We start from the raw sequence: 12,964 nt of genomic DNA on the forward strand, positions 1-12,964 counted from the left end.
GAGTTTCTGCACACCATAGATTAAGGGTGTGGAGCTCTGCTGTACCTCAAGTATTAATGCAATTCTATTTTCTTTTATTCAAATCTCTCTTATTCTTATTCCAAGATATTCATTCGCACCCAAGAACATGATGAATGTGATGATTATATAACCCTCATTATCATTCTCACTTATGAACGCGCGTGATTGACAACCACTTCCGTTCTACATGCAACAGAGCTTGAATGTGTATCTCTTAGATTCCCCAACAGAATCTTCGTGGTATAAGCTAGATAGATGGCGGCATTTATGAGGATCCGGAAAGTCTCACATTGTCTGTGGTATTCCGAGTAGGATCCTGGGAATCCGGAAAGTCTAACCTTGTCTGTGGTATTCCGAGTAGGATTCCGGTAATGAATGACTGTGACGTGCTTCAGACTTGCAAGTGCTGGGCGTGATGACAAGCGCAAAAGAATCAAGGGATTCTATTCCAGTAGGCGCAGGAACCAACCAGTGATTAGCCGTGCTGTGACAGAGCGCGTGAGCGTAGTTTTCACTGCGAGGATGGGATGTAGCCTTCAGCCAGGTGATGCCTCCAGACGATTAGCCATGCGAGTGACAGCCGCAGAGGACCATTTTCCCGAGAGGATAGAAAGTAGCCATCGTCGAACGGTGAACCCCTATACACAGCTTGCCATGGAAAGGAGTAAGAAGGATTGAGTAGAAGCAGTAGGAGAGCAGGCGTCCTTGAGCCATACAGCATCTCCATTCACTTGTCTGAAGTTCCTACCAATGAATCTGCATAAGTGTTCTATCCCTTTTATTATATATCATCTATTTTCTTATTATTAATTTCCAAAACCATAAACCAATTTATATCTGCCTAACTGAGATTTACAAGGTGACCATAGCTTGCTTCATACCAACAATCTCTGTGGGATCGACCCTTACTCACGTAAGGTTTATTACTTGGACGACCCAGTACACTTGCTGGTTAGTTGAACGGAGTTGTGAATTCAACCAGTGCCATAAGAAGCCTTCATCTCAAAATAGTTAGAACATGGATCACAATTTCGTCCACCAACTTTCAACCAGAGGGAGTCTCTTTTATTGATCAAACCCTGATCCACTTTCATCATGAAGACACAGTTTAAATCCTTAGCATGTCTGACTTCGAAACCACCATACAATTTTGATTTGTTCATTGTCCGCCAGTTTAAGAGATGGACTTTTCTAGTATGCTCTGTTTCTCCCCAAATAAAGTTTCTGCATTTACAATTAATGAAGTTACAAGTAGCAGTAGGTAATAAAGCAGCTTGCATAGTATAAGAAGGCATAACAGATAGAACAGATCTCATCAAAGTGGTTCTCCCTACTAGGGAGAAGGAGGAGGCCTTCCAATTGTTAAGTTTCCTCTTAATCTTAGCTTCAATATCCTTGTATGTATCCTTCGTCACTCTGGAGTGGATAATTGAAACACCCAAGTATTTACCCAAGTCGACCGTTCTAGAGAAATTCAAGCAATTGCTTATGTCATCTCTCACATAGTATCCCACGTTCTTGGAGAAAAAAATTCTAATTTTTTCACTGCTAATTTTCTTACTGGAGCTCGTGTAAAATGCTTCCAAAATTCTCTTAATAATCTCTACTTGCTCCATATTTTCTTTCGCAAAAAAGATCAAATCATCTGCAAAACAAAGATGGGAAAGTTCAGGAGCCTCCCGATTTAGACGAATGGGCTTCCAAAACCCCATACTGACCACAAAATTAATAAGACGAGATAGTTTTTTAATGCACAGAACAAAAATATAAGGAGATATTGGATCACCTTGACAAATTCCTCTAGAAGGATGGAATTCGTTTAAGGAATCCCTGTTCCATAGAATTCTCATTCTAGCGGTGGAAATGAACGCACAAATAAGCTCAATTATGTTAAGAGAAAGCCCAACATCAATGAGTGTGTCTTGAATGAAGCTCCACTTTAACCTATCATAAGCTTTCTCAAGATCAATTTTGATGGGCATCCACCTTTTGAACCCTTTTTGTTCTTCATCGAGTGAATGATCTCTTGAGCGATGATGATGTTATTCAAGCTCTGTCTACCCGAAAAAAGGTACATTGGGTAGGACTAACAATCTTATCCATAACTCTTCTCAATTTGTTAGCCAGAGTTTTAGCTATCACTTTATAAGAGACATTACACAAACTGATTGGACGCATTTTCTTCAGATTGGTGACAGGTTCTACTTTTGGAATAAGCGTAATAATAGTTTTATTTATTTTCCCTACTTTATTAGGAGTAATAAAGAAACCCTTAATAAGCTTAACCAGATCCAAGCCAATTTTATCCCATTGATTTTGATTAAAGACTGCTTGAATGCCATCAATACCTAGCACTTTAAGACTTTCCATATTGAAAATTGACTCCTTAATATCAGAGAAAGAAAACATATTACCTAAGGCATCCAGGTCCTCTTAAGGCACTACCGGAAAAGAGTTTCTCAGAATAAATTCATAATTCAGGGTATCCTTCGAATATAGGCTGCACAAAAAAGTAGAGGTCATGTCCTCCAGGGCAGTTTTATCACTTACCCAGTTACCATCCGTGTCTTGGAGGCTGAACACCTTATTCCTTCTTCTTCTGGCAAGAGTAGTTGGTGCACGAAATTGTGCTCTCAATGGCGCCAACAACTTGGTACGCACAATTGTAATCTCAACTCTTTTTCACAACTTCACACAACTAACCAGCAAGTTCACTGGGTCGTCCAAGTAATAAACCTTACGTGAGTAAGGGTCGATCCCACGGAGATTGTCGGCTTGAAGCAAGCTATGGTCATCTTGTAAATCTCAGTCAGGCAGATTCAAATGGTTATGGAGTTTTGATAATTAAAAGATAAATAAACATAAAATAAAGATAGAGATACTTATGTAATTCATTGGTGGGAATTTCAGATAAGCGTATGAAGATGCGTTATTCCTTCTGAATCTCTGCTTTCCTACTACCTTCATCCAATCCTTCATACTCCTCTTTGGCAAGCTGTATGCTGGGGATTACCGTTGTCAATGGCTACCGTCCGTCCACTCAGTAAAAATGGTCCAGCTACGGGTTACGTAGGGCTAATCATCTGTCGGTTCTCATTTGTGTTGGAATAAGATCCAATGATCCTTTTGCATCTGTCACTACGCCCAACAGTCATGAGTTTGAAGCTCGTCACAGTCATCACATCCCAGATCCTACTCGGAATACCACAGACAAGGTTTAGACTTTCTGGATCTCAGCTAGAAAATACCTGAAATCACAGAAAAACACACAAACTCATAGTAAAGTCCAGAAATGTGAATTTTGCTTAAAAACTAGTAAAAATATACTAAAAAGTAGCTAGATCCTACTAAAAAGTATCTAAAAATAATGCCAAAAAGCATATAAATTATCCGCTCATCAGTAGTCCCATGAAAGTATTTAGTATTGCGATCTCCAAATTCGATCCACTTACATCTGGATTTCTAGAACCACATTACTTCTTGAATAAGGATTTCTTCATATTCCCTCCAAAGAGAAACTTGTAAGTCTTGGAGAAAATTATTATTCTGGAGATTCATGCTAGCTGTATTCCCATTTAAACGCTTAATAATTCAGCTCTTCCTATTCATAATGTTCCCAAACACATTAAAATTCCAAGACTTTATTGATTTTTAAAACTAGAGAATGCAATCAGACCAAGAACCCACCAGATTCCAATTACTGCTGACCATGTTGGAGAAGTCGAGGTGAGTAAGCCAAGCGGCCATAAATCTGAAGGGTCTACGACTAGATTTAAAGCTGGGAAGGTGTTTAATAGAAGCATTCAGAAAATGAATTTGCCAATCCAGGTTGCAGAGTCCATGGTCTAATCGCTGAAACAAATCACCCTTTTCCAGGTAAAAGGCCATCCAGAAAAACCCAGATCAAGAAGCCCAGTATCGAAAACACAGGATTGAAAATCCTCGCAAGCATTTCTACTATTTGATGAACCTCCCCTTCGCTCATGATTGTAAAAAGTAGCATTAAAATCCCTGATCAGACACTACGAAAGATTATTATCTAGATTCAGGTCACGAATATTATTCCATAGAGTTCTACGATTAATACTTTGGGGGTTGGCATAGATAGCAGAGAGTAACCAAGGTTTAGAATTTTCATATTGAACTTTCGTGTTAACCATATGGTAATTATGACTAAGAATATCCACCCTCTAGAGATTAGCGTCCTAGAGGCACTAAATACCCCCAGAATGCCCTCTGGCCTCTTCAATGAAATATCCATCAAGTCCAAACTTCTCCCATACTGATTTACCATGGGAGCCATTTAAATGTGTTTCGACAAGAATAAAAAAACTAATCTTATACTCCTTTTGCAAGTCTTTGATGAGGCTGGAGAAAGCTATTTCTCCTGCTCCCCTGTAGTTCCAAGCTAAGATATTCATAAAAAGGGCAAGAAAAAAGAGGAGGTCACAAGACCACAAATGCTTAATGTAGATCTTTAGCTATAGCACCTAGATTAGACGAGTTCATTATGTCTTGATTTTGTTCCTCAAGCTGAGGACTCCAATTCGGTGGTGAGGATTTTAATGGCTTATCCAGTGGGGGTTCTCTTTGTAGAGTAGCTGACACCTTGCCCTCGTTGATGGTTCTCCTTGATTGAAGAAAACACTCTTTACCATAGTTATTAAAACCATACGGAACCAATTAGTTCGACCGATAAACCAAAAGCATAGACGGTTCGATTTGTCTATCAAATTGTATAAGGAATAAAACCGGTCAAAAACAAAAAAAATCGTTGAAAACTGAACGCAAAATCCAAAACTAAAACAATAATTATTGTAAAAGTTGGGAATTGAACCCATGCCCTATACAAAAAGAGGGAACTATTAACCACGAAGCTACCTTTTATATATGGTCCTCATTTTGTTTTTATATTTCTATAATTTTTATTAATTCCATTTTAAGTGAGATTATATTAGTAAGTAATATTATATAAAATTTAATTTTTTTTCTCTTTTTTCATATAATAAATACTCTTTTTAGTTTTTTCAGTTTGTTTCAAATTTAAATACTATAATAGTTGTAATAGTAACTAATTTTATGTTTATTTTTATATTAATTATTTTTAAAACTTTATTATTTTTAAAATGTTAGTAAAAAATATGTATTTAAAATTTTAATTTTAAGTTTTTGACTATTTTATATTTTTTATTTACGTAAAACCGAATTAACAGGCTCAATTAGTGATTCACCAGTTGAACCAATAACCCAATAACATAGTAATCTGACCGGTTCGATTATCGATTCGGTTCTGACAACTATTTTCTTTACCACGTGTGCCTCCATAAAATTCTCATTCTGAATAGTAAAATCTGCCATTTGATTTTTCTCCCTTTGAAGTCTTCGCATGTTCTCCAGCATCTCTTGTTCCATCGCTATTGTTACAAGGTTTCTCGACATGAAAGAGCTAGGCTGGGACAGGGCCAGAGACTTCTTCATACTCACACCTTTCTTGTCTGTTTCTTTTAGATTGGGCTTAGTTAGTTTACTAGTTTTTGAGGCCCAAGGTTAAAGGAGAGGTATTTCTTTTATGCTTGAGGGTGTTTCCCTACACCTGGTTTGATAACCCTTTTCTGCATTTTGTCCAACGGACCCATTATCTTTATTGACCACCAGCTTATCAATATGGGCCTGAATGGAGAGCCCATCATCTTTCAATTGCGGTTATATTACTCGCCCAGTATGCATAGGGTTGTTCTGGCCTTCTGGGCAACATTGCCTTCATTAGTGTCCCCCAGGATTTCCTCCTCCTTATCATCAAATAATACAGTAATCTTGATCCAATTTCCATGATTTTATTACTGTTATTATAAAAACTTTCCTTATTTGTTCCAAGACCCATGGTTTGATTGATTTATCTTTTAACGTGATGTGTCTTCTCTGGTTTTCTTTTTGGTTCTTCTGGACCATCATCCAAAGACTGAAATTAGGGAGATTTGGATTGTTACCAGGACTATTGTTGCGCACTCAATCACCCATAATCTTCTCTTGCCTTTCCTTATTAGCGGCATTAACGTCTCCATTGAAAAACACCTGTTTTCCGTTCGCCACCTCCGCTCGATAGTCTTCTTCAATAATCGGTACCTCTTCACATGACTCCGACCAGTGTCCATAGACCCCCGCAATTGAAACAAGTGAGATGAAGGCCTTCATATTCAAGGTTTAGAGTGCTTCTCAATACACAAATTTTCAGGATCAATTTCTTTGATAAGTTAATTTTCACCAAAATCCTTGCCAAACATCCCTTCTAATGAGTCGATGTAGCTCTATCAACTTTTAGCATAATTTCAATGGTTGATAATATTAATCTTATTTTTTTTTATCCAATCTCTATTTAGAGGTTGTTCCATAATTTTTAAATAAATTCTTTTTTTCGAGAATTTTGACATGCCAGAAATTACACCATTCATCAAACTCCTCTTTCAAAACTTTTATTTCCGTACATGAATCAAAAGGTGTATCCTTTTTCGATAAGTCCTCGTTTTCTTTATACCACCAATCTTTTGGATCAGATTCTTTCTCCGTGATGCTTTCAAATAATACATTATTTTCTTTGCGTATCGAACTTGGAGCCACCAGGAGGGACTCTTTGTATGATAACTTTGGCTTCATGACCATTTTCGCAGCATGATTAGCAAGTATTTCCATGTCATCTCTCGGCTAGTTAAGATTAACATCTCGCGCCTTGACCTTCTTAGTACTACATTGGATGAGGTCCATCACTTGGGTGTGAACTCTAGAGGAGTTATCAGAGAGGTGTTTGTGCTTTTCAAAAGCATAAGCATTTTGTTTTGTATTTGGCAAATAAAAGCTCATGTACTTATATTTGTAGTTTTTAAAAGTTATTGGTATTTTTGAAAGCATCTAAAAAAAGATTTTTTAAAGTTGGCATGTGCTTAATTGTATTGCTTATCAAAATTAAAAAGTTTAATATAACTCCATACATTAATTAATATTCACATTTAATTCTTACATTAATGTTTATTATAGTATTTTTAAATTTTAAAAGCTATTTTACCAAATACATTTATTGTTGCTTATGCTTATTAAAAGTCATTTTTAATTTAATTTACTAAACATAGGTGCGACAACTTTTAAAAAACTAACTTTTAAAATCTAGTTTTTATAAGGTTTAATTGCTCTATTGGTTTCTATAGTTTCGAAAAATTTTCAATTAGGTCCCTATACTTTTTTCCTTTTAATTGGGTCTCTGCACTAATTTTTTTTTTCAATTAGGTCTCTCTTGCCCGTAATTGACTTAATTGTATAAAGATCTAACTAAAAAAAATTAGTGTGGAGACTCAAATAAAAGAAAAAAAAAGTGTAGGGACCCATTTTAAAAAATAAATTGATGCAAGGACTCAATTAAAAGGAAAAAAAAGGTATAGAAATCTAATTAAAAATTTTATAAAACTATAAGGACCAACAACATAATTAAACCTTTTTATAAACTACTTTTGAAAATAAATTAGTAAATTGATTTTAGGATAATTGTCAAGAGTCATTTAATTTTTTCTCTATTTTTTATCATCTTTTTTATATATATTAGCTAAATTTATTGTATAAAAATTAAAAAATATTAATAATTTTTAACTTTTTTATAAAAACTTTATTACATAAGAGCAACTCCAATGCATAATTTAATTTTAATTTTATTTTGAATTTTATAAAATAATACATTATTTTACGTAATTATATGTTATAAATAATTATTTAAAATTAAATATAAAATTTATCACTCGAATATTTAATCTTAATTCAATTTAAATTTTATATTATTTTTAATTATTTCATAAAAGTAATTATATAATTTACAAAATTTTATTAATTTTTTATCAAAATATTACTATCTTAAAGTGAGACTAATTTTCTTTCATCTATTAATTTTAATATAAATTTTAATTCTAAATCAATTCATTTTCTCTAACTCATTGGAGCTCTACTGCTCTAGTAAACTCGAATTAACCTAGTTCGTCAAAAAATATAACTAATTAATTTAGTTTGTTATCTACAAAAATTATTCTGATTCAATAAACTTTATAGACTCAGCCGTACGTGCATGTACAAATATGAGAGAAAGCATTAATCCGTGCTATTAATTATAGCATAACATATTGAAAAAAAATGAAATACACTGATAGAGGCTCATTATTGGTAGTTTGGCACCAATTGTCCCCTGCATTTAATTGAGTATTTCCGGTTTGCCACGCTAGAGCTGTAGAGCATGATGAAATGGCAGAGAACTAAGAGTCTAAGACAACTTTGTAGATAAAATAAAACAGTCAAATACAACATTGCATTAGCTGCTACTACTAACTGCTTATTGTTTGCCAAAGTATTTGTTCCACGCTGCCTCTGCTCTCTGCTCTCAAGTTAATTAATAGTTTAATACTGATTAAACTGGTTGCTGGTTTCTTCTTCTTCGTCGTCTTCTTCTTATTATTTTCTCAATTCTTGTAGTTTCCTTTCACCATCAATGATATGTCTTGCTTACGTATCATTCTTTAATCGGTTTAAGTTATTTATGTTGTTTAAAAAATCAAAACCAGATACACTGATTGGAGCATGTTTTCCGGGTCAAGACTCAAGAATACAATTAATTTTTCAACTCTATAATTTGAACACACCTTCGTTAAAATGTCTAACTCAAGCAGCTGATTTTCTCTGCCTGTTTCGTGAAATAAATATATATCAATAACAGGTTAACGACCATCTTAGTAAGTAGTAAATACAAGCAAAGACATTTTCCTGGAAATTACAGTGAATTGGTTGAAGTCCAACCACGGAAATGGCGTTGTGTTTTGTTGTGTTACTCCGATCACTAGCAGTAGCAGATAAACGGGTTTCAACTTGGGAAAAAGCAGAAAGAAAAACAAAAAAGATTCATTCTCCAATGATTCCGAAATACATTGAATTAGTGATTCTTGTTTCCTCTCTTTGTCTAGTTTCACAAGTTTGCTATGCCGACCCTCCTTTTGAGATTTGCTCCAGCCATGAAAATGGGAGCACCTTCCAGAACAATCTAAACAACCTTCTCCAATCCCTACCGTCCAATGCATCAGCCTCTAAGTTCTATAACACATCATATGGGAACACCACAGAAAGAGTGTATGGGCTCTACATGTGCCTTGACTTCATCTCAAGCAAGGGTTGCCAGAACTGCATAGCCACCGCAATAGAGGACATCCTCAAACTCTGTCCCCAATCACAAGAAGCTGTTCTTTGGGAGGAGAGCTGTCAGATACGTTATTCCAATACCAACTTCATCGGCACGCTGAATGACACAGGGAACATAGGCAAAGACAATGTTCAAAATGTGTCAGAACCACACAAATTTCAGTCTTCTGTGGACCAGATGCTGAGTAATCTTTCGGCCACCGCAGCCTTTAATGTTTCGGCAAACATGTATGCCACCGGAGAAGCTCCCTTTGGAGATGAAACAATATATGCCTTAGTGCAGTGCACAAGAGATTTATCATCCAATGATTGCAGCAAGTGCCTCAAAAGTGCTATGAGAGACATACCAAGTTGTTGCTATGGCTCCATCGGTGCCAGAGTCCTGAGCCGCAGTTGTTACCTCAGATATGAATTTTATCCCTTCTATCTTGGTGCCACAGGGCCGTTAAGTCCTTCACCCCACACAAATCAAGGCAAAAGTAAGCATTTCATATCTCTTTTATTTAATGCTTTCAACCACCGAAGAAAGCCTCATTCCATTGATCCTTCATGCAGATAGTTCAAGGTCGAGCAAAGTATGGATTATTACGGGAATTGCGGTTGCACTTGTCCTATGCTTGACAATTATTTTCATTTATTGCATGTACTTTACACGGAACAAGAAAACACACAAGGTATGCTAGGCTCTCTTATTCTTCTAATTTCTCTGCTTTGGAATGGAATAACAGGCAAATCATACATTTAATAAATCTGTTGAACTTTGGCCAGCGGGATGAAGCAGTGTTCCATCATCCAGATTTTCCACGATTACATGGCGTAATATCCGAGGACTCCCCTTATATTGATTTTGGATCACTTTGTGTTGCTACCAAAAACTTTTCTGATTCAAATAAACTTGGACAAGGTGGCTTTGGTCCAGTTTACAAGGTAATATATGTAGGGGTTATACGGTAAATAATCTCTTCATTCATTCAAGACAGATTTGAAGATTTTCTTTTGCAGGGGATTCTAAGCAATGAGCAGGAGGTAGCAATCAAGAGGCTCTCAACCTGTTCTGAGCAGGGCTCAGAGGAATTCATAAACGAGGTTCTGCTCATAATGAAGCTTCAACACAAAAATCTTGTAAAGCTTCTTGGATTTTGTGTAGATGGGGAAGAGAAGCTTCTTGTATATGAATATTTGCCCAACGGTAGCCTTGATGTACTCCTTTTCGGTTAGTTCATTCTTTTTACCCATGAAACAAGCAGTTACCTTGAAAACATTGAGAAATTAGACTGATTATAACTTTTGGGACAGATCCCAACCAACGTGCAACGCTGGTTTGGACGAAACGCCTTGATATAATAGAAGGATTAGCAAAAGGAATTCTTTATCTTCACGAAGATTCTCGACTTAAAATTATCCATAGAGACCTAAAAGCAAGTAATGTGTTGTTAGACTCTGACATGAATCCAAAGATCTCAGACTTTGGAATGGCAAAAATATTCGCAGGGAATGAGGGCGAAGCTAACACGGCTACAATAGTTGGCACATAGTAAGTACTTAATCCCTTTTATGAACATTTCCCATCTGCCTACACCATTTATGAGTCTTTTGTATTTTCAAATTTACAGTGGATACATGGCACCGGAGTATGCTATGGAGGGACTATATTCCATAAAATCTGATGTTTTTGCATATGGAGTACTAGTTCTTGAGATCATTACAGGGAAGCATAACGCAGGCTTCTTCCACTCTAAAAGTACTCCTAGTCTTCTAACATATGTAAGTGTCTGCTTCCAAAATCTAAACTTACTTAGGCACGTTTAACTATCAATATAATTTGCAGGCATGGCATCTATGGAATGAGGGGAAGGGACTAGAGTTAAAGGATCCCTTGTTAGGTGATTCATGCCAAGAAGATGAGTTCTTGAGATGCATGAATATTGGACTGCTGTGTGTTCAAGAAGATGCATATGATAGGCCAAGCATGTCTTCTGTTGTTCTAATGTTGAAGAATGAATCAGCAATGGTTGGCCAACCAGCGCGACCACCTTTCTCAGTAGGGAAATTCAATGACAATGATGGGCTGCACCCACACTCTAAACAATGCTCTATCACTTTCTTAACTGATTCTGACATATTATTGCCTCGTGACTGAAGTTTAAACTTCTTGTGTATTGTGGTATTGAAATGTTCGTGAGTTAGTTATAGAATTCTGAATTCTGATGGTTTCAAACTACCGGTACTATCACATTTTCTCGAACTTCTCTGAGCTACGTCTAAATATAATAAAACTTGGTTTAGTTTCGAGTAGGTTGCCCTTCTACCAGTTATGCAATATACTTATTAGTTAGCAACTTAGCATTAATATATTTTGAATATATAGTATTTAAAATATGGTAGCGGATTGTGGGTGTTGGGATGGGATAGAATGGGTATGGAACTTTTCAGTGGAGGGAAGAGTTATTCTAATGGAAACTTGAGTTGCTCAATCAATTCCATAACCGATTGCGACTTGTAAGAATGTCGCCTAGTACAGAGGATACAATTGTATGGAATTTTGATAAAACAGGTATATATTCTACAAATTTTTTTGTGCAGGTGCGGCAGAAAGAGATTCTCCCAGAAGACATCACAAGCTATAGTTTTACTAGAGAGGATTGGTTCTTCCAAGAATAGAGCTTTTTGCATAGTTTGTCCTAATAGGCAGGATCAACACTAAAAAGAGACTGAGTAGGCTAGGAATCATACCACATAGCGATAAGATTTGTATTTTGTGTAAAAATGAAATAGAATTTGTGCACCATTTATTTTTTGGCTGTGAATTTACTTTGCAGGTGTGGTGCGCTTGGTTGACGAGTGCAGACAGAGCTTGGGTTATTCCGGAGACTGTCAAAGAACTGTTTGAGAGTTGGATGGAAGTGGTAGATAGGATTCTTTGCGGTTATCTAGAACATCTGGTTAGAACGGAATAGCAGAATCTTCCAGAAATTGGAGACAAGTGTTGATGGAATCAAGAATAAGTCGTTTCTGAGTTATAAGGAATGGTGTGGCGTTGATCCATTTAGTTGTCGATGGCAATGCCGGAGATGACAACGGATTCTACCTCAGAGTTATGTATCTTTATTTTGGTTTCTCTGTTGTTATCTTGTTCATACTTGCTCCACTTTAATGTGTTAAGCTCTCTTTCTTCAAAAAAAGTATCTATGTTTAGGTGAATTCTATCGTACCCTCTCTAAAATAAAGGGTAAATTACCCCTTGTAATATATATATTGAAAGTGATTCACCAGATGAGTTTTATGACGCAGAAGAAATCTTTACGAATACAATTGATGCACTTGAAGGTAGAGGAGAGCTTATGTTCCGTGATGATAGAAGTCATAAAAACATTTGAAAAAATTTTTTAGATCCTCATGTCATAAACATAATTAAAAACATTGTTGTTGATGATATCAAATACAAGTTTCAAGGGATGGTAGATTCGAATTCTCATAAGATTAAAGATATTGTTGTGAATGAGGTGGAGATCAATAAGATTTGTAAAATGAGGTGACAATTATGTACAATAATTTAATCACTTTCATGGGACAAAAATTTTGTGGATAGTAAACTTCGAAGATGTTATCACCATACAAAAGAGGGTGAAGGAGGCATAGTTAAATATACTTTAATTATATATATTTGTTTTCTTCTTTGTTTTTTGAAAAGAAATATCCCCTAAAGTCCGAAACATCTCTAATTATT

At 35.8% G+C, this 12,964-nt stretch overlaps 1 protein-coding gene across 2 annotated transcripts; it reads left to right on the forward strand.

Annotated features, from left to right (window-relative positions):
* Positions 1 to 8,705: 8,705 nt before the first annotated feature.
* LOC130981630 (cysteine-rich receptor-like protein kinase 10) lies at positions 8,706 to 12,520 on the forward strand. 2 transcript variants are annotated; one of them, XM_057905222.1, is made up of 7 exons: positions 8,706 to 9,716; positions 9,793 to 9,911; positions 10,006 to 10,164; positions 10,240 to 10,450; positions 10,534 to 10,771; positions 10,851 to 11,001; positions 11,066 to 12,520. In XM_057905222.1, exons 1-7 carry the CDS (start codon positions 8,849 to 8,851, stop codon positions 11,375 to 11,377), a joined length of 2,058 nt encoding a protein of 685 aa, XP_057761205.1. In that variant the 5' UTR covers positions 8,706 to 8,848; the 3' UTR covers positions 11,378 to 12,520. The 2 variants fall into 2 exon arrangements, with proteins under 2 accessions (XP_057761205.1, XP_057761206.1); XM_057905223.1 differs by having other exon boundaries at positions 10,261 to 10,450.
* Positions 12,521 to 12,964: the final 444 nt, after the last annotated feature.

This window comes from Arachis stenosperma, chromosome 5, assembly GCF_014773155.1.
Source record: "Arachis stenosperma cultivar V10309 chromosome 5, arast.V10309.gnm1.PFL2, whole genome shotgun sequence".
Classification (NCBI taxonomy): domain Eukaryota; kingdom Viridiplantae; phylum Streptophyta; class Magnoliopsida; order Fabales; family Fabaceae; genus Arachis; species Arachis stenosperma.